Source organism: Asterias rubens, unplaced genomic scaffold (genome assembly GCF_902459465.1).
Source record: "Asterias rubens unplaced genomic scaffold, eAstRub1.3, whole genome shotgun sequence".
NCBI lineage: Eukaryota > Metazoa > Echinodermata > Asteroidea > Forcipulatida > Asteriidae > Asterias > Asterias rubens.
The window spans coordinates 6060-29188 of NW_022985723.1; the positions used below are offsets into that span (position 1 = coordinate 6060).

A 23129-nucleotide genomic window follows, 5' to 3' on the forward strand; every position below is an offset into this window, starting at 1 on the left:
CATAACAATTCTTCCGTTAATATTCCTCCAGGAGCCTGTGCAAGAGATTGACCTTCATCGACTGCACATAGAATCCAGAATCACTGATCGTTATGCACAAACCAATTTAGTTGGGGAATTAATCAACAGAGGTGAAGCGCATCAGGACATCCCATTCACATTCCTCATTCCACCAGGTGCATTCATCTCAGACTTTAAAGTGTAAGTAACAAATAATATATTAAATTGTAAAAAAAACAGCTTGAACAAAAATGTCAAGTCCTGAACTTCGCTGAGTTTCTTTTGAAATGTTTTTTATCAATAAGGAAATTGAGTCATAACATTTTGACTATAAATAGATTTTAATTGTGTAATAAAACACAATCATTTCGAATACTCTTTTATCCAGCGCTTTTCTGAAAAGACTCATGTTAAGTCATTGTTGGGAGCTCCAATTTATGTAGCCTCTTTGTTACAGCGTTGAAGTATAACAAAGCAAACTCCCACGCATGACGTCAATGCATGGTCATTTTGACGCGCGCCGTCAATGACAGAAGTTTTTTTTTTTTTTTACCTTGATAATTAAATTAAGTTAAATGCAAAAGTGTATAAATATCAAAATTACATTTAAATGGTGAACAAACGTTTTAAAAACAAGTTAAAATAGCATTTCCGTTAAAAACATTCTGCTCAAGTAGCTGTTAAACATTGTGTGTTTGATTCAAAAGGGAAAATTTGTTAAACATATCACAAACAAGTTTGCTGAAGTTGTTATTGTAGGTAGCTATTAATGGCACTGGATACCTTTGGTAATTGTCAAAGACCAGTATCCTCCCTTGGTGTATGCCAAACATAGTATAGAATGTAATTCTTAATATGCTTTTGGAAGTAGTGAGTATACAGTGCTAACACACATCGGTGTATGGGTAACAACCAAAATTAATTAAGTATAGTATGACAAATCTGTGACAAATTTTGACTCCATTGGTCATCGAAGTTGCAAAAGAATAATGAAAGAACAGCACCCTTCTTGCACAAATTTATTTGTGTGCTTTCAGATGACAAAAAAGGGCTTCAGGCCGGAAGTCTTTTAAATATTTGAGTGAGAAATTACCTCTTTCTCAAAAACTTTGTTCCTTCAGAGAGCCGTTTCTCACAATATTTTGTACCACCAACAGCTCTCCATTTCTCGTTACCAAGAAATTTGTTATGCTAACATCTTGAGTAATTAGCAGTAGTGTTCAGTGCAACAGTGAATTTAAAAAGAATCGTTTTAAGAAACAAATGAAATGCGACTAGTAAATTTTAATATCCGACTTGGTGCTAAGGTAATCTGACATCATGAATGTTGCTGTTTCTTATTTACCATTGTGATGCAGTGAAATAGATGGACGTACTTATACAGGGAAAGTGGGTGATATCCGCGATTCTGAGTGGCAGCAAATATTCCCTTCAAACGGCCAACAGATTGCACTGGTAACAAAAAGGTAAAGTCACATTTCAACCTGCGTATTTTATTTTTCCAAACTGTCTAAAAAATGAGTCATAAAACCTTTATTGTTTTTAAGCTCATGTATAGTCATGTGCCACGTTGCATCACTTCCTTGTTGAACTACATTCTTAAAAGGTCTGTATTTAATTTTACTTCAGTTTACAAATCATTTCTGCAAGGGTGATAATTAACGTTTCTGCTAAGTTGGTAACACCCATTTCAGACAGGGGCGCCAGAGTCACACCAAACCAGCGACTCTAAGTCGACTCAAATAATTTTTGGTTTCAGACAGACGAACTATAACAAAATTATTTTCATTGGCTCTGCTGATGAAACCATGGTGCTCCAGAGTCATACGAATTACCAAGTTGTTTCCAAATGCGACTTATTTTATTATAATTGACCAAGTGCCAAATATTGCTTTTGAAAGTATGCAAGCGAACATCGGTGTCATTGCATTGCGATTACTTCCTTGTGGTGTTTTGCTTTATGGCGTGTATTTAAACTAACGTCATACAGTGGCATCTGGCCTATTATTCACAAAATATAGTCAACCACAGATAGACAACTCAGGATAACTATTTGTGCATCAAACCATGATATACCATCTATTGCTTCCGAGCAATTCTTGAAAAAAGTTATTACTTGGTCTGGTAACCTGATTTTTTGAAAGTAAAATATTTCTGTATTGAGCACAAAAATGTACGGAAGCGTATTGCCGCAACATGAATAAAAAAGTCTCTCTCTTATCATGTACGTACAGGATAAGTGACTGTGAACGTACATGAAAACATATATTATCGTTGTATGTACACGATAAATCCAAGCATATAGTGTACGTACACTATAAGTTTAGACTCGTTCACAAATAAGGTATCGTGTACGGTCACGATAAGTCTTAACTTATCAAGTACGTACACTATCGGTTGGATTTATCGTGAAAGTACACGATAAGAGATATTTTTTATTCATATTTCGGCAATTTGCTTCTGTTTGTACAAGTTCTAATGCTTTATAATCTTACACCCACTAGGGATCCAACCAAAGATACATTCACTATGCGAGTTGCGGATGTTGCTCCACAATCTTCAGTCAACTTTGACCTGACCTATGATGAGCTTCTAGAGAGACGAAGTGGAGTCTTTGAACACCGAGTTAATCTCTGGCCTGGACAGGTGATAATAACGATCAATATTAATCGTGAATTATCTCACAAATTAGCAGTATGCTGCGATGATATTTTATAACATAATAAACCATAAACCAACGATTCAATTATTTAATCAAGCTGTTTTCTGCACTATGGCTGACTTTTCCCACTCCATTATGGACATCTTAATAGTGCTGGTTTATCTCTGCGGTTTGTTATATTGTACCATACAGCAAGGAACAGTCTTTTGTTCTTTGGTAATGTTAAACACACTTTTAAATGCTTTAAAGGCACTGGACACTATTGGTTATAACTTAAATATTTGTTAGCATAAAAACTTACTTGGTATCGAGTAATGGGGAGCTGGTGATAGTATAAAACATTGTGAGAAACGGCTCCTTCCGAAATAACGTAGTTTTTATAAAAATGAGGTAATTTCTCACTGAAATAACGAAAGACTTCAAGCCTGGAGCCTTTTATTGGGCATCTGAAAGCACAAACATTTGTGAAACAAGGGTGTTTTTTCTTTCATTATTCTCTTACAACTTCGAAGACCAATTGAGCCCAAATTTTCACAGGCTTGTTATTTTATGCTTATGTTGAGATACTTCAAATGAGAAGACTGGTTTTTGACAATTACCAAAGGGGTCCAGCAGCCTATTTCACGAATTGCTAGAGGACGAGTAACTCGTCCTAACTTAGGATGGGTCCATTGCGTCTCTACGATACGGAATCCTAAGGTTGGAAAAGTTTGGTGAAATTGACGGCAGTGCCTTCAAAGGTACGATGACGACATTCGACAGTAGTGACTTGAACATTGTTAAAATTTCTCTAAGCATACCATTACATTCATGATATTAATGTTTTTTTATTTTGAAGGTGGTTGACGACCTACAGGTTGATATGTACATAACTGAACCCCAGGGTTTAGGTGATGTGGCTCTCAGGTATTACCCACGTACATCGGACGGTACACAGCGAGACTTCCAGGTAATATTTAGTCAATCAGGGTAACATGTATAGCCCACCGTACGGCAAAACAGCTTCATTTGAAAAAATGCCTAAACTAGAGATAACCTAAACATGGTGAAAAAGTTACTGAGGCTCATATATATACTGACATCCATACATAGAAATTCGTTTTAAATTTTATAATAGAAATAGTGTTGTCGCACAGCCACTTCTAGGTGTCGCTGCGCTAACCGTACGCCCAGAAACCTTTGTATACTTGGTGGAGGGATAAAGGTGCCAACGGGTAGTTTTTTTTGTGCTTTTTTCATATACCTAGAATGAGAATGAGGTGTGCTGAAAAAAGGGTTACAAAGGTGTATTTGCTTCAATAGATAACCCACATCATCAATCACAGTGGTTAACCCACATCATCAATCACAGTGGTTAACCCACATCATCAATCACAGTGGTTAACCCACATCATCAATCACAGTGGTTATTTGGAGAGTGTTAACACCATTCTAACAAGTACATTTTGTTTCAGGGTCTTAAAGTGTATATGTACTTCTAACACAAAACACATAGTCAACAGATTGACATTAAACTTAAACAGTTTGAAGATAATGCTAGAAGAAAGCTTCTATTATATTATTATTTGTTGATGTGCTGTAGTTTTTGAGAAAAAGTAAGGCACTGGACACTATTGGTAATTTCTCAAACAAACTGTTAGCATAAAAACTATGGTACTGAGCAATGAAGAGCTGAACTGATAGTTAAAACATTGTGAGAAACGGCTCCCTCTGAAGTTAAGAAGTTCTTGAGGTTATTTCTCACTCAAATAATAAAATACTTCAGGCCTGAAGCATTTGATTAGGTGACTGAAAGCATGTTGGGATACACCAAATGAGAATACTGGTCTTTGACAAATGCTTTTAAGGTGTTCAGTGCCTTTAAACATCTTGTATCTTTCAACTTCATATTGGAGCAAGGCTGTGATTGGTATAATAACACTACTTTTTTCAACCATACTTGGCTATAAAAACTGTTTAAATTTTTCTATTTCAATTTAAGGTGAGACGTTCAAGTGATTATAGGGCGCATATGCGCTATGCACCATCAGCAAATGAGCAGCTAGCCTATACATCCGATGGTTTGGCTGGTGATATGGTTCTAACCTATGACGTCAGGCATTCTGCCGATGGTAGCTACACGGAGGTAAATAATTTACAGTAGTTTCTTTCCCAGTATCGTCTTTCGGACGATGATAATAGTGAACACTTTTCTTACATCATGTGAAAGCCAGGTTCATACTTCCTGCGAATGAGAATGCGATATGAATACTGACGCCATAATTTTGCAGCGAAAAATTTGCATCAGTTGACTTGTGCTAAAAAACTCATTCGCTGCCAAAAACGCACTGTCACGTCATAACTCGTATCGCATTCACTTCGCAGGAAGTATGAACCAGGCTTTAGCCAGAGTATTGTTTGAAGTCTGGTGAATGTGCTTGAAATGATTTTAAACTCCTGTTCATACTTCCTGCGAGCCTGAATGCGATACAAATGTTGACGTCACAGCTCTGTTTTCGCTGCGAATGTTTTGTAGGACTTGATGAACACAGCTCAAACCTTTGAAATTATTCATTGCGAATTTGTGACGTCAAAATTCTTATCGCATAATAATAATAATAACATAATATGAATTTATAATGTGCACTTCTCCAGAAAAACTGATCGACATTATACAAGCAAAACGAAGAATAAACATAATTGCGCAGGAAGTATAAACCAGGCTTTTAAGCTAGCTGAAGTATTGTTTGAAGTTCTGTAAAAAATGCTTGAGACGAATAACCATCAACTGGTTTACATTGTGTATACAGGTGGATGATGACCATTTTGTGCACTTCTTTTACATTGTGTATTCAGGTGGATGATGACCATTTTGTGCACTTCTTTTACATTGTGTATACAGGTGGATGATGAGCATTTTGTGCACTTCTTTTCACCGAGTAACTTGGAGCATGCCAATAAACAGGTTGTATTTGTCATTGACATCAGTAGCTCCATGGCCGGAACTAAACTACGTCAAGTTAAAGAAGCTCTTAAGATTATTCTTGATGATCTGGGACCCAACGATCGATTTAATATCCTGGTATTCTCAGACGATGTTCAATACTGGAGACGCAATGCACTGGTCACGGCTTCAAGAAGGAACATCGAAGCTGCCAAAACATTTGTAGATGGTCTTATAGACCAAGGAGGTAAAGTATTGTGTTGCCAGTTTTGAGGGTTGTATTACCTTACTGTGCCAGCCGTCGATTTCACCAAACTCTTTCTAAATTAGGATTAATCTTAGGACTTCATGTAGGACGAGTTAAGTTCTGTATCTATAAGCGTCAGGACGCATTAACTCAGGATAGGATTAATCCTAGCATTTCGTGAAATCGGCTGCCGGTCCTTTACCTTTTGGGCCTTCTCACACGAGAAAACTTTTACTGGTACCTTGGAGGCAACCAACTGCAGTGTATGCTAGCAGCACATGAATAATAACCCCAAGAATACTATGTGAACATTGAAATGTGATCGATTGTCTTTTCTTCATAGAGGTTGCCTGTAACTGGTTGCCTGTAACTGGTTGCCTGTAACTGGTTGCCTGTAGATTGCCTTGTGTGACATAATGGGCCTTAGAGTCAGTGTATGCATGTTAGTTTTTCGATTGTATCAATCTAGTCTAGGACGAATGTAGTGGTACACTAATCTGTGAAAATATCAGTTCAAAAGGTGATCATGTTTTTAGGATATCCCTAAAACTCCGTAGTGAATATGTCCATGCAGGAAGAATAATCCCCCATAGGAATACACAATCTGAAAAGCGTTACCGCGGAAATGCTTCTTATATAAATTTTTGGGACAAAAGTGATATCTTTTGCCATAACCGTACTTCGAAGTGAAATATTCATCAAAATGCATTTAAACTATCCAAAAGTGCTGTACAAGGCCTACTTCTTCATGTCCCGTAAGTTAAATTGCCGTTAATTTCCATAGTCAACCAATCGTATTCATACCCTTTAAGACAATTCAATCTAATTCAATTCAAACTCGCAATTATTTCTAAAATTTCTTTTAACCTTGCAACAATGCAAATGCGGCAATTTGGATAAGTAATAACAAATTGTAGTAAGACGTGTCTCGACGACCCATAGACCATCCGTATTTTGCATTGGATTGGTCGAGTTGGTCTTTAAAAAGCGTTGTAACCATTTGTTATAAAATGCATATGATTGGAAAGATATTTTAAAAGTAGAATATAATGATCCACACAAAGTATGACTTGAAATTGCGTGGTTTTCCTTTTACCTCGTCGACAAACACGATCGGCCATTTATGGGAGTCAAAATTTATGGCCGACCGTGTTAGTTTGCAAAGCAAGAGGAAAACCACGCAAATTCGAGGCAAATGTGTGTGGATCATTGTATTCTACTTTTAAAATATCTTTCTAACCATGTATGCGTTTTATAACAAATGGTTACAAACACTTTTCAAAGACCAACTCGACCAATCCAAGGTAGCATTTTCATTTAAATAATCTTAAAAAAACTATTCGACTTCAAGTCTGAAACTGTCATGTCATATAAATACATGTATGTTATGAATTATATTGAATGTGTTGCAGAAACTAATCTGGGTGATGCCGTGTTACAAGCAGACGCTTTACTGGATCTTCAATCGCGGTTTACCAGTGACAACAACCAGATCTTATCCATGATGTACGTCTTATCTGATGGTCAACCAACGATTGGTATCACAGACCATAGAGAACTCATCCAAGCTATTACTCAAGCTATCAATGGTGAACATGCACTGTTTGCCCTTGGGTTCGGACGTAATGTATCCTTTGATTTACTTATACAACTGGCTCTTCAGAACCAAGGCTCTGCGAGAAGGATCTACGAAACAGCTGATGCTAGCAAACAGCTACAAAATGCCTATTTTGATGTATCGCGCCCAGTTATCTTTGACGTTGACTTTGAGTATGAGTCGGGGGTCTCTAACCCCGAGGATCTGACTCGATGGACATTCCCATTCTACTTCGAGGGGTCGGAGGTATCTGTCGCTGGGAAGGTGGTTGATCGTCCAACATCAAATATGTTACAAGGCAGCGTGACTGGACAGACAGCAACGGGACAGGCGTATCAAGGAAACAGTAGGCAAGATATCAGAGTAAGCATAGGTCACTTTTAACACACAGACAAGAGAATGTATACACCCGTTTCAGACAGGCGCTCCAGAGTCAAGACAAACCAACTTCTGAATTAAGTAGGCCTACATGAAAAGTTTAGCGCCTGAAACTGTTATAGGTGCTACTGAACGTGCTAGAAGTCGTAGGAACGCCTTGGTTTCAGACGTTGATCTTGTCATGATTCGCGCCATTGATAAGCGTGATTTGCCTGTCTGAAACCAAAATTTGTTTGTGTCGACCTAGAGTCGCTCCTAATGTGTTGTTTGGCGCAACTCTTCCGCCGCTGTCTGAAACGTGGGTTACAAAAGTTATTAACAATATACCCAGTCAGTATCACTTGTGGTTAATAATATTTGATATCTGAAACAAAAAGTTGCATCCCCTTAAAGTGATTCCCTGCCTGCCGCTTCCCAGGTCGGATCATATTTTGGGTGTGATCCCTGGCAGTAAACGGTTGTATGGCTTCTGACTGGCATCCTGAACAAAGATGTTGACAAAATAGGGACACCGCCAACACAGGGATAGATAGCTCAGTTGGTAGAGCGCCGGCACGTTAAACCGGAGGTTGCTGGTTCGAGTCCCACTCTGTTCAATTTGTCTTTGTTCAACCCAAAACTATTAAACAATATACTAACCCACTACCGTTATGTTTGCAAATGCAGATTACTCGACCAGAACTGAATAGTGATCATACAGTAACTGATGTTGTGCAGAGGATATGGGCAATCAAAACTTTCCAAGACTTGATCAATCAATATGCCATCACTGAAGATGCTACAATACGCCAGACACTAGCTGATAGAATTGCTGAACTGGCTATAAGGTAAGAAAATACCCGGTTGTTAGAAAAGTGTTTTATTTCTGTCAGACAAACAACACTCTAAAGGCACTTGACACCTTTGGTAATTGTCAAAGACCATTATTCTCACTTGGTGTATCTCAACATAAGTAATCATAAAGTAACAAACCTGTGCAAATTTGGGCTCAATTAAAAACACCATTGTTGCATAAATAATGTGTTGTGCTTTCAGATGCCCAGTAAAAGGCTTCAGGCCTGAAGTTTTATTTTTTGAGTGAGAAATTACCTCTTTGTAAAAAAGCTATGTTTCCGCGCCAACACTTCCTCAAAAGAGATGGTTCTATTTCTTTTTACTATTTGGTATTTATAGTTACTTCTTATTCTTCACACTATGCAAAGCTTCAAAGACCATTTATGTTACTTCACTCATAATGGTTTATACTATCAACAGCTGTCCGTTGCTCGTCAATCAAGTAAGTTTTCAGGCTAATAATTATTAAGTAATAAGTCTAGTGCCTTTAGATAAAGAAATAAACGAACTAACAGAGTTTGGAAAATTATGCTCAAGATTCATTAACAGTAATTTATATAGTGGAAAAATTATTTTATGAATTTAAACTTTACCTTTGCCCAACTACGCAAAATTTGGTTTCTATGACGATGATAAATTATTATTCGACCCAAGAATCAAAATGTTGATTGTGATAGCAAATGGACTAAAAATGTGTTTTAATTTTTTTTTGGATTTAAATTTGTTGCAGTTATAATTTTGTGACTCCGTTAACTCCATTGTCTCTGACGAGTCGAGGCCAGTCAAGAATTGACGTACAGCCACCCTCCATCATACATACAGGAACAACTATGGATATACTACGAGGTCTACTCGAAGAAATACCAGGTACAGTCCAGCAGTCAGCCTTACATGTTCTTTATATATTCTGCACTTACTTTTCTTATACTTGTTTTCATGTGATTGATTAACCAATTATTGAATAATGATACCATGACCCAATTTCATAGAGCTGCTTTTATACAGTCAAACAGTAGCTAAGCGCAACAAAATTGCTCACACCAAAGCATACGGCTTTTCACGGTACTGGCACACTCTCTGAGACTGGTTTCAATTTCTAAACAGTTGAATATATATGATCACAAATATATTACAAGGCTTTAAAAGCCTCACAAAAATCTGTCTGATGATTGAATACTTTATAACACACACATCTACAATTAGGCCCATGTTTTAACTGTCTATAAGAGATGTTTTGTGTTTGGATTCTAGTGCAACCTCCAGTGGTGGTTCATGACGATCCCCTCAATGTGGCTACGCAGAGTTCGGTGAGTAAATAACTGAGTTATAACAAACAGTTTATTGGAAGAATTTGAATTACAAATCAGTCCAATATTGAATTTTAATAAGACTATTGCGAAGCACAACTCTTGCTCCAACAGTAAGCAGTCGTTATCTAACAACTTCTTATAACAGTACAGTGTTAAGCATCTGAATTGCAAGTTTGTTTTGAAGCAAACAGTTTCGTTTGTTGCATAATGGTGTGTATAAATGTTGCAGATTTTATTTTGTTCAACCCAAACTTGATTTCATTTTTTATCTTCAAGTATGCTTGAAACCTTGATTCTGATTGGTCGATCCATGGCAACAAGAAGTGTGATATAAACTCATATCGCATGGACCATATCACCATTTATTTTTGTTCTTGTGTATTCTAACTGAGCGCCAAATTTGGTTGAAGATAAATACGTTTTCGACCTCGTTGGATATGGGACGCAGAAGCGCTATACACTTTTCGTAATCCATTCACTTGTGTGATAAACTGTAGTGTTACAGGATGGCGTTTGGTTTTGTGCATAACAATGTGTATGAAAGTTGTTGATTTTATTTTGCTCAACCTATAATTGATTTCATTTTGTGTTACAGGATGGCATTGAAATAAAGAGTTTAAACATGGACTCTGACATTGTGCTGAGATTTGCTACGACCACCATCAGTTCTACATTGGAGAATACTGGAAGCCAAGCTGGTTGGGCTGTATTTAGACAGAAGATTCCACTACCAGCTTACGTCACTAACTTTACTTTGTATGTATATTAGTTTTAAACTAAATAACAAAGAAGTATATATGTATGATTTGAGGCATTGCATGGTGGGGTATCAATATTTATTTGCGGTAACACCATGTGTGTATCTACTTGCCAGGTAGAGTTTGTTCTTAGAGAACGGTCTTTCTTATTTTACTTCCGCGGATTAGAATTATCGGATGTTCGGGAGACTTCTCAGTTCTGAAAAGAACTGTCCTGCCTTTTAACTACTACCCGGGCAGAAGGTATAGAAAATTGGCTCGGTGTACTTTAGCTTATAGGATCGTAGTTAACTGCACTACTGCTGGGTCGGTTCTTGAATTGGTCAAGTTTAGGGAGTCGGGTTGGTGCAGTGGTGTCTTGCCTCGCCTTTTGTGGATCGGGTTTTCAGTCCCTATCGGACTGGGTGGGTGTCCCCTGGGATGATTCTCTGGGATTTTCCTCCCACATCTAAAACTGAAATTTCTTGATTGCCTTCTCACCTTGTCCAGATGCTGAAAGGCGTTGACAAGTATTAGCATAGATATACGAAATATCGAGAACTTCACATTTTTCTGATTCTCCCCTTGTGACGATCTTCCATTTTTGTCTTTTTCAAACCCCAAAATTTGGCCTATAATTTATTGAAATATGATGCAATGGTAGACCACACCCTATGTCAGACAAACAAATCTCTGAACACGACTGGTGTGGATATTTTAGACCTCTAGTGTTCTCTCTTCAGATCAGTTTCATTCATCAACGCTATACACAACTTTAAATGGCACTGGACACATTTGGTAATTGCCAAAGACCATTGTTATCACTTGGTGCATCCCAACATAATTCATAAAATAACCAATCTATGAAAATCTGGACTCTATTGGTCGTTAAAGTTGTGAGAGAATAATGACAGACTAACCACCTTTGTTGCACAAATTTGCGTGAAGTCTTTTAAAATTTGAGTAAGAATTTACCTCTTTCTCAAAAACTGTTACTTCAACAGCTCTCCATTGCTTGTTTTGCCGAGTAAGTTTTGATATGCTATCAATCATTTTGGGTAACTACCAATAGTGTCCAGTGCCTTTAGAGAAGAAACATCAGATTACCGTTTCAAGCCAAGAACTCAATAGTCCTGAGACCATTACACTTTGCATATTTCTGTTACTGATGAGGACTGCATTTTGTTTTGGCATAGGACTGTGGATGGCAAGACATACTACGGTGTAGCAGACGAGAAGAGCCAGAATATCACATTACATCGTGGCAACTTAGAAATATCACAGGGTGGTGCCTTCATTACAGAACTGTAAGATATTTCAAAGCTCATAATAATAATAAATGAAGATTCCCCATATGATTGAAGAGGCTTGATAACGAAATGTCAATTTCGGTGTGATTTCAAAAATTGTTTTTTATTTAAAAAGTAATATTAGATATGTCCAGTAAAAGCATTAACAAAAACTATAATTTTTTTCTAAAGAAATGTCTGGGTCCCAATCCACTGTGATTCATTTGTTTTTCTCATTTGTTTTTCTCATTTGTTTTTCTCATTTGTTTTTCTTTAAGTTCTAGTCCATGTTGTTCCTGCATATACCCTGATGTCATCTCTCCATCTTCTTCTCTGTCTACCTCTGTTCCTTTTCCCTGTCCTTGGTTGCCATCCGTTATTCTTGTTTTCCATCTACTGTCATTTCTTCGGGCAGTGTGTCCAGTCCAGCTCCATTTAGCTTGTTTTATTGTCAGTATGTCTCTTACTCCAGTTTTCTTTCGTAATTCTAATTATTCAATCCTGTCTTTAATGGAGATGTGTAGCATTCGTCTCTCCTTTGCTCTTCAGCTGTACAGAGTTTATGCTGTATAAGTTTTGTTGTTGTCCATGTTTCTGTTTCGTTAGTTATTGTTGGTAGCACACTCTGATTATACTTTTATCCTCGTTCCATATGCATGTTCTTTTCACCAAGTATTCCTCATTAAGCATGTTAAGGATTTGATTGGATTAATTTTCATAATTTTAAGTTTCTTACTAGAATTGATTTTATTATGCGCTCTCTAACAGGCGCAATATAAGTTCAATCAATTATTGTTATTATTATTAGTATCATTATTATGTATTATTATTAACCCCATTAATCTTCATCTAATGTAATGCCTCATTACAGAGACGCAGAGAGCAAAGTGTTTCTAGTGTCGGTCAAGCTTGAGCCTGGTGCTTCGGCTGATTTTGAGCTAACCTACCAGATGTTGTTGCCAAGACGTAGAGGCATGTACTATCATCCCATACCCATCTTCCCAGGGCAGGTACAGTCAAACGACCAGGGCCCAATTTCACAGAGCTGCTAAGCACAAAAATTTGCTGAGTATGAAAATCTTGCCTCAATAAAAACAGGATTACCAACCAAACTTCTAAGTGATTTTCAGGATAAGCAAACAACAGCTGAATACCAGTAACAAGCAACGTGCAACAAATGGAAATTTGGTTGGTAGTCCTGTTTTTATCAAGAAAGAAATTTCCTGCTGAGCAAATATTTGTGCTTAGCAGCTCTATGAAATTTGGCCCTGATCGAAAAATAGTTGAATAATGAACAGTGGCTTCTTATACTTTATAGTGCTCATACCACTCAGTGCGCTTCGAGGTGCTTTAAAATACAGTATTTTCCTGTGAATTATAAACGCAACATGTACAATGGTGTACAAGGTGCTGTGGCGCAATATGCTGCCAATCAAACCAGCAACACCGGGGCAAGCTTACAAGGTGCTGTGGCGCAATATGCTGCCAATCAAACCAGTAACACCGGGGCAAGCCCCTTCTCTTTGCAATAAGTGCAGTTGGTTCTTTTAAGTGTGTTACACAACCCATCAGGGGACCAATGGCAAACGTTCCATCCGAAGGATGAAGCAATGGTTATGTGTCTTGCTTAAGGACACAAGTGTCACGGCTGGGGATTCGAACCCACACTCTGGTGATCAGAAACACCAGAGTTTGAATTTGGTGCTCTTGACCGCTTGACCGCTTTACCATGACACACCCAGTAGTTGAATGTTACATCAAAATTTGATACAGAACATTTCAAATTAATTATAATGACATGGTAACTTTTCATGAACACCCCAAAAACATGCTTTTTAATATTGTGTTTTCTGCACAGGTTGTGAACAACCTAGGCGTGGATGTGAGCATTATTGAACCCCAGGGTGTAAATTGGTGTAATGCCTACCTAACGGACCGGTCACTCGTAGATAGCACTGCTCGCCTACCACAGCCAACGACACGCCCTAACCAGCACATATGCAAAGTGTCTTACAGACCAAGCAGAAGGCAACAGCAACACCTTAGTACTGATGGTGTCATGGGTAACTTCATTGTGGAATATGATGTCAACCATGCTAATGATGCTGGCGACATACAGGTAGGTAAACACGCAAGGGAAGTCTTTGAAGGGAGTGGAGACTATTGGTAATTACTCAAAATAATTATTAGCATAAAACCTTACTTGGTAACGAGTAATGGGGAGCTGTTGATAGTATAAAACATTGTGAGAAACGGCTCCCTCTGAAGTGACATAGTTTACAAGAAAGAAGTAATTTTCCACGAATTTGATTTTGAGACCTCAAGATTTAGGATTTGAGGTCTCAAGATTTAGGATTTGAGGTCTCGAAATCAAGCATTTGAAAGCACCAGAAGTACGTGTGACAAGGGTGTTTTTTCTTTCATAGTTATCTAGCAACTCTGACGACCAATCAAGCTCAAATTTTCACAGGTATGTTATTTTATGCATATGTTGGGATACACCAAGTGAGAAGATTGGTCTTTGACAATTGTCAATAGTGTCAACTGTTTTAAAGTAAAAAGGTTTTAAAATCGGGTGTGTACTTCTTGCGATATTGTCCAACGATTGATATGGAAGTAAAAGTCAACATAGGGTCATCACAAGGCTTATATATATTGAATGCTCAACGAGTCTTTAAGAGCTGAAACGAAATTCAGAATCAGGTGTGTAGTTCTTAAGAAACAGTCCAACAGAAACTGCATGGAATGATGCAAACCAAAGTACGGAAGCGCATTGCTGCCACATGAATAAAAAATATCTCTACGATAACTTATCGTGTAAGTACACGATAAGAAATTTGTTTGATTCATGTGGTGGCAAAACGCTTCCGTACGTAAGTGACCGAAGGTTTCAGAAACAATGTTTTCAAAGTGTATAGCGGGCGTGACCGAATCAAAGTCCTCGCGGCTAACGTTGCCGTTTAGGGCCTTTAACCAGATTTAGGTTAGGACATACATGTATGGATTGGCTAAGGGAAACAATGTGAAGGTGTGTGATGTGTTTCATTCCAAAAAACTCGGGCATCAATAGACCGATCCACTAAGCTTCGCCCCATTGCATTTTGACCAATCACAACCCAACGAAGGTCAGACAAATAAGGTCCAACATGCGTGCGCATATCTTGGCGCGCGCGGCAGAGTTGTGCAGAAAGGCATTGGAGAGTTCCATGCGTTATTGCTCACACGTGCGTCGTGGGCGGAGCTTACTGGATCGGTCTATTGCGAATGGATTTGGACATTCCAGATAAAAGCACAAACTTTTACTCTACATGCTCCTCATTACCTGAGCTTTACATTTTTGATAGGAGCCACTTTACCATGACGGGGGCCATCTTGGGTTTCCAAGATGACCGCCATTTAAAAACCCATAATATACCGAATCTCACCTTCTAAAGTCACAAGGGGGTTGTGAAGTTAACATTCTGCCGATGTCTGATTTTGCTGTGATATCATTTCTTCGCAGGTGTTAAATGACTACTTCGTGCAGTTCTTTTCCCCATCTCATCTCCCAGTGCTGAGGAAACATGTTGTGTTTGTGATTGACATAAGCAGCTCAATGGAAGGTACTAAACTATCTCAGGTTAAAGCAGCACTCCATACGATCCTTGATGATATCGCTCCGGGAGATAAGTTCAACATTCTACCCTTCTCAAATCAAGTACTGTTCCTGGACCGCTATAAGATGGTGGAAGCTACGCCGCCAAATATCCAGTATACCAAAGAATATGTGGATAAACTGCAAGTATCAGACGGTGAGATTTCCAATCAAAATAGTTAAAGGCACTGGGGTAAAAGGCTAATAAAAGGCTTCAGGCCTGTTATGAGTGAGAGATTACCTCTTTCTGAAAAACTATGTCACTTCAGAGGAGTAGTTTCTTACAATGTTTTATATTATCAACAGCTCTCCACTACTCGTTACCGAGAATGTTTTTATGCTTACAAGTATTTTTGAGTAATAAACAATAGTGACCTGCCGTCGATTTCACAAAACCCTTCCTAACTTAAGACTAATCTTAGGACTTAGGTCGAGTCCCAACCCTGCACTGTAGCATGCAGACCTTAAGATTAATCCTAAGTTAAGACGAGTTACTCTTCCTAACTCGAGATAAGACGAGTCCTAACTCTTTGTGAAATCAACGGCAGTGCCTTTAATTATCTAACAAAGACATGAGTTTCAATGACCTCACAACATTATTTTCGTCTCAAAGACTGTCGAAGTTGATAATATAGATTTTGAAAACCTAAGTTCATCATCTTTTATTAAGGTTGCTTCAATTGAATCAAACACTTCTAAAACGAAATGAGTGCCTAATCGCTGGTGGAATGACCTCATTGATGAAATTGCATGGTGTGTATTGGAACTATTGAGAATGTAAAGGAGTTTTATTTGAAGTTTAACGAATGACAGGCATTAAAAATAATCCTTAAATCTCAATACGTGATCTCTCTGAAGTTATGTAGGGCGTGTCAATACTGGCTAGAATAAACTTAGGTGCTAGACCCTTACTATTGGCAATTACTCACAATAATTGTTAGCATAAAAATTTGCTGGGTAACAAGCAATGGAGAGCTGTTGATAGTATAAAACATTGTGAGAAACGGCTCCCTCTGAAGTAACATAGTTTTCGAGAAAGAAATCATTTTCCACTAAAATATTTTAATTAGATTTCGAGACATCAGGATTAGATCTTGAGGTCTCGAAATCAAGCATCTGAAAGCACACTTTGTGTGACAAGGGTATTTTTTCTTCCTTTATTATCTCCCAACAACAACGACCAGTTGAGCTCAAACTTTCACAGGTTTGTTATTTTGTGCATATGTTGCGATACCCAAGTGAGACGACTGGTCTTTGACAGTTACCCAAGGTGTCCAGTGTCTTTAAATCTCAAAACGTGGTCTCTTTGAGGTTATTAAATTTCAAAACTAGCAGAATAAATTAGACAGCCTTTAACTCTGGAGCATAAAGATCAAACATTTAACCCAAAAAATCATCTTGATAAAACACAATTCTTCTTTTCGATTGCAGCTACCAATTTGAACGATGCAATTCTTGAGGGCGTCAAAATGCTCAGACGAGAAAGTGAGAAAGTCCGCGGTGAAAAGGTGATATCTATGCTGGTGGTTCTGACTGACGGTGAACCAACATATGGAGAAATAGATAAACGAGAAATACAACGCAATGTTCAAGATGCAATCAAAGGGGACTACTCACTCTTCTGTCTTGCGTTTGGTGAAGATGCTGATTTTGAGTTCTTGAACCGTCTGGCTCTTAACAATCACGGTGTAGCTAGACGGATACCTGAGAGAGCTGATGCTAGTATGCTTCTTGAAGGCTTCTATGAAGAGGTTGCCACACCCTTATTATATGATGTGCAGTTCTATTACTCTAACGGTGTAGTACCTAACACACTCAGCGAGCGATTCTTTCCTAACTACTTCAATGGATCAGAGATTGTAGTGGTTGGTAAATTAGATGAGAACCGACTATCGAATCATGTATTGAGATCGATTATTTATGGCAAGACATCAAACAGCAGTGAAGTATCGCTAGCACTAGACACCAGTACAGCTGTAAGTATAGTCTTAGCTATTTTATGTTGTTGTTGAAGCGGAGCGTTCTGTCATTCATAGATTGTGGTCTTTTTTTTTATCTGTGTAAAAGTTGGGGGTTTTTAAGAAGTAAGGAATCCATGTTGTTGTTGTGGTGAGACTTTCGGTACAAATTTGCAATAATGTCATCACTAGGAATAGACATTCACCGAGAGTAGTCCCATGAGCTGATGGTTTTGGTTTTGTTTTGATGCTTGCCACAATGCAATTCGTGCCCTGATCCTGTCCAAGCTGGACTGCGGCCGTTAGTTTGCTGAATGGCGTCTCTATGAAATACATTTCTCGTTCAACGACTGCCAGGCTCAGACGTGCCAACTAGTACGTTTTTCCCGTATTTCGTACGGGTTTTTGTAAAAAATACGGGTATACGGGTTTTGCAAAAAAAATACGGTTTTGAGCATCGCCACCGCAAAAATACAATTTTATCCCAGTTGGCCGTCGAGCCCTTTTTTAACTCAAGTTCAATATTTTTCAATAATGATTATCCAGTGAACTTTATTATTCCACGGGGGTATTCCTTATTCAACTTTCACTACACATCGAGCGAGCGCAACGGAGATTCCAGTTTATCTGACGTCCCGATTTCACAGGGAACCAGTCTAACACAATTCATTGAACAACAGAGGGCGCTGTTGTCAAATGCCCTTATATGGTATCGGTCGTTTTGTGAACGGACGAATCGAGTTTGCAAAAGAATTTTTTGCCAAAATAAAGACACAAAAGATATAGAGCGCCTGAAGCGAGATTTTTATAAGATAAATTTAAGAACTATGCCCCCATATAACAACAAACAAAACTTTTTGGGATGATTTTTTTTTTTTTCTTCTTCATTGAAATTAAATTGGTTTCGTTTTGTACTTATCTCTTTTGACAAAGATATCAATATCTTTTTTCCGTACAAAACCTGTTCCATTGGGTTAACCACCCGCAGGGAAACTTCTGCACAATTTTGTAATTTTTTATTTTATTTTTTATTTTATTTGTTATTGACTTTTTTTTTGTATTTTTTATTTTATTTTTATTTTTATTTTTATTTATTTTTCTTCAAGTTTTAATTAACTGGTTTAATTAGGCTGTTTGATAACTAAATGGCCTTCACACCTTCTCTATTTTGCCTGTCTCGGGGCTTAACTACGTTTACGCGTGTTTTAAAAAAAAATACAGGTTTTTGATGCAAAATACAGGTTTTGGGGTTTCAGAATACAGTTTTGTGATCCCAGAGGTTGGCATGTCTGCAGGCTAATCAGCCAGATGCCAATACCACACCACCCGCTTAGAGACAATTACGCTGGCTCCATATGGCCCAATAAATCAAGTTCTACACACTGGCCATACCTGTAGCCCTACAAATCAGTAAATCATCACAGGGCTCCAGATAATCTCTCTTTACTATTTGAAATCCACAATTGCCCTTACTCCCTTCGAAGCTATGATGCCATCTTATGTGGTGATCAATTCACGCAAACTAGACGGTGGGAGAGCTTTTTCAACTGCTGCCTCGAAGGCACGGTCTCACCGTCCCAATCAAAAAGGCTGCCAAGACACAACGGTTCGTAAAGCTGTAGCTGGTTATCACCATCAGTTTGCTTTATCTTTTTTCCTTATATAAGCGCATTGCATCCTTTGTAATTTGTGGTATATAAATCTAGTTAATTGTATTTGTTATTACTACCTGCAGGTTCCGTCTCGCATTCTCCTGGACCCATCAATCCCTGATGACATTGTTGAACGTATCTGGGCATACCTCATGATTCAGTCCATGGAACGTGAAAGGGATGCATCTGAGAATCCCAACCCAGTCATCCAGCGAGAAATCACTGATACCTCACTGCATTACTCCTATCTGAATCCCTACACACGTATGACGGTCAGTGAACAACACATAGGCTCGTCTCAAGGCTCATCTCATGTCACCCATCAGGGGGATGTTGGTTTGAATGTATGGGAGCAGGAGTTACCGACTGATGTACGTGATGGAATAGCTCAAGCACTCAGTGTTATCTCATACGAATCAACTTCTACTGGTGGCGATGGCGGTGGTGGTGGTTCACCCAACACAGGTTCAGGAGGTATGTCAGTAGAGTACACGGTAAAAGGAACACGTTGCCTTGGATCCGTCGAGTTGGTCTTTGAAAAGCTTTTGAAACCGTTTGTTATGAAATACAAAGGGTGAGGTAGATAATTTAAAATTAGAATATAATCATCAACAGAAAAATGCCTCGAAATTGCACGGTTTTCCTTTTATGTCGCGAACTAACACGGTTACCATTTTAAGGAGTAAAAATGTTTACTCCTTAAAATGGCCAACCGTGTTTCTTCTCGACGTAAAAGGAAAACCGTGCATTTTTTTAGGTTTGTTTCTGTGGATAATTATATTCTAATTTTAAATTGTCTACCTAACCATTTGCATTTCATAACAAACGGTTTCAAATGCTTTTCAAAGACCAACTCATCCGATCCAGGCAACGTGTTTCTTCAACATCAACAAAATGGAGATTAAGGCAATAGGCAACTCATTAAAAATATCAGGCTATACAGGCAAAGTACTGACTGTTTGACGCAGCTTACACCCGCTTTTATTTCTAACTCATTTCAAAGAGTACAGTACGACAAACATCACAGTTTAATTACTGAATACCATTTATAAATACGTTGAGTCAACCAGAAGGTTATTTGGAAGCGAATGATTCCCTGTGTAACCCTCTGATGCTGTCAGAGTTACACAAATGTCATGTACTGCAGCCAGCAGACTGTCGGGAAACGTGAATAACTCATTAATTTGTAAAGGTTGATTTCACAGTTTTTGCCAAGCTCATACCGCTTCCAGTTGTTGAATTGAAAAGACAGTTTGACCCAAACAGTTTACAAACATAAAAAAAAAATTGAATTAGTATGTGTTTACGCTAAAAATTGCAGTATTTGTTATGCTGGGCCCAATTGAATTGATTTGAAATATATGGACACTATTGGTAATTGTCAAAGACCAGTCTTTTCACTTGGTGTATCTCAACATATGCATAAAATAACAAACCTGTGAAAATTTGAGCTCAATTGGTCGTCGTAGTTGCAAGATAATATATATTAAAAAATTAACCTTGTCACACGAAGTTGTGTGCTTTCAAATGCTAGATTTCGAGACCTCAAAATCTAATTCTGAGGTCTCAAAATCAAATTCAGGGGAACTTCTTTCTAGAAAACTAAGTTTTACGTCAAAGGGAGTCTTTTCTCACAATGTTTAATACTATCAACCTCTCCCCATTACTCGTTACCGAGTTAGTTTTTATGCTAATAATTATTTTGAGTAATTACCAATAGTGTCCAAAGGCGCACACACACAACTAAATATTGAAATGATATCATTCCCTCACAGGTGGTGGAAATAGCGAGTTGAAGGTCCAACTATCACTATGCTTTGACATCGGTGGAGATTCTGGTGACGTCATTAGCTTAGTGAAGGACAGGTCCAAAGGTACGTAGGGTTCACTCTTTGTCAATCTTACAACCAGTCACTTTGTTGCTGGTTTGGCAGGAGATTCTGTTTTTGATAGCGCCCTCTTTTGAATCATCCTCCAACAGCCCTCGTAATTTCCAATGGGGGGACCGAATCTCTGTCCCCCTGGAGATTCGGTCCCCCCATTATGGAACGCTATGAATACACTTCTTCTGATAGCACCCTCTATTGACTCATCCTCCTCAGCCCATGTTAATTTTTCATCTTGGGGTACAGAATCACCGGTGGACAGCATTCCCTAGGACATTATCTCAATCATGTAAATTGGAATAAACGGTCATGTTTGACGAATATAACAGCAAGAATATTTGACTTTCAGGAATGTATGTCAACGCCAAAATTATTGCAGAACCCTCTCAACAAAATGGAGTTCAGGGGCAAAAAACGTACATTGATGAAATAGGCGCAGTGTTTAGCACCAGACAACGTGGCAACACTATGAGAATACGGTTCACGCCCTCAACGATCACTATTAACACAGACTACCGTCTTCAATGGGACGTCAATACCAGGCTGCAAGTTGGAAATGTTGGAGTCAATGTTGATGGTCACATGGCAACTATAACATTGCAAAAGGGTATTGAGTTTACAGTGAGTCGATATCAAGCATCTCAGAACCAAGCAAGGTCTTTAGGATTTCACTTGAACAAAGGGAGTGGACTCTCACAGGATGTACAGGGCATTGTTGGTAAGTAAAGTAGTTTTTATATTGACAAAACCAACAGCAGATGAGCCAAAAATTACAAGAAAGAATGAAATTGATTAATTATACAAATATACAAAATTACTTATTTCATAAATGAAATTATTGAGTCAATACAAAATAACAAATCAAATTTATAAAACAATAAAGCAATTTCTCTATTTCTCCAGTTGTCTTTTTGTTTTGCAAGATCTCGACCAATATATCCTCATATACCAGATTTGGTGTCCCACATCTGCTTTGATATTGACCTACTGATCGCCTTGTTGATGTTCAAGTTACACTAAACTCTAAATGGGAGGAATTTAAAAGTCAGGATTGTAATAATAGGGACCAAGCAATTTATTTAAATATTTCCTAAGCATTTAAATTATGAACAATTTAATTTTAAATCTAAAATGGATTGGTCCCCAACTACAATTGAATGGATTAACTTTTAAGAGTAACTATAAATATAAATATTAACAGTAAATGTGCGGGTACAACCATGGGTAAAATCTCTTTTGAAGGAGTGGTGGCTCTGAAAAGAGCCGGCTTAACTTTTAAATCCCCTATTTAAAGTGATGTTCTACCCTTACATGTACGATCAGTATTAATTTCACATGATTTATGTTTGTACAAAATAGTTCTAGCTTCGTTTCTTTTACTTTTCAGGTCAATTCCAAAGAGGCGAAACACGCTTTTCCATGAATAATAACCGACCAGGCAGAGGTGGATCACAGACTTGCGGGATACAAATTGACACGAGGGGGCGCCCTCTGTCGGATGATGTAGGTCATGGTAATTGCTGGGTGTCTGCCAACGTTGATGTCGATGAAGGATTTGTAGAGGGAAGCTATGCTGACTATCTGATGTCTGACGTCTTTGCAGTTTTGTAAAATGATGTTGGTTTTAGACAAATTAATTATAATACATAGTGATAATGGTGTGTTAAAGGCACTGCACACCTTTGGTGATTGTCACTTGCATAAAATAAAATAAAAATCTGTGAACCTTTTTTACTAAATTTTGACTAAAAAAGCACCATTGTTGCACAATTATTTGTGTGCTTTCAGATGCCTAATAAATGGCTTCAGGGCTGAAGTCTTTTAATATTTGAGTGAGAAATTGCTTTTTTCTAAAAACTGCGTTACTTCAGAGGGAGCCGTTACTCACAATGTTCTATACTATCAACAGCTCTCCATTGCTCATTACCGAGTATGTTATGCTGAAAATCATTTTGAGTAAATACCAATAGTGTCAAGTGCCTTTAACCAACTTAAAAAAAATAGTCCTAAATGGTGTTTAAT

General features: G+C 38.0%; 1 protein-coding gene across 1 annotated transcript; it reads left to right on the plus strand.

Annotated features, from left to right (window-relative positions):
- Positions 1 to 31: 31 nt before the first annotated feature.
- Positions 32 to 22811, plus strand: LOC117306368 (the record flags this gene model as incomplete). The annotated part of the gene is given in 20 exon segments (XM_033790973.1): positions 32 to 201; positions 1359 to 1466; positions 2505 to 2646; positions 3501 to 3611; positions 4644 to 4787; positions 5544 to 5832; positions 7245 to 7792; positions 8474 to 8634; positions 9372 to 9508; positions 9893 to 9948; positions 10547 to 10707; positions 11885 to 11995; positions 12849 to 12987; positions 13836 to 14096; positions 15480 to 15768; positions 17043 to 17587; positions 19305 to 19695; positions 20997 to 21095; positions 21457 to 21825; positions 22495 to 22811. Coding segments are annotated over 20 exon segments (4455 nt in total), but the record flags the coding sequence as incomplete, so codon positions are not given.
- Positions 22812 to 23129: the final 318 nt, after the last annotated feature.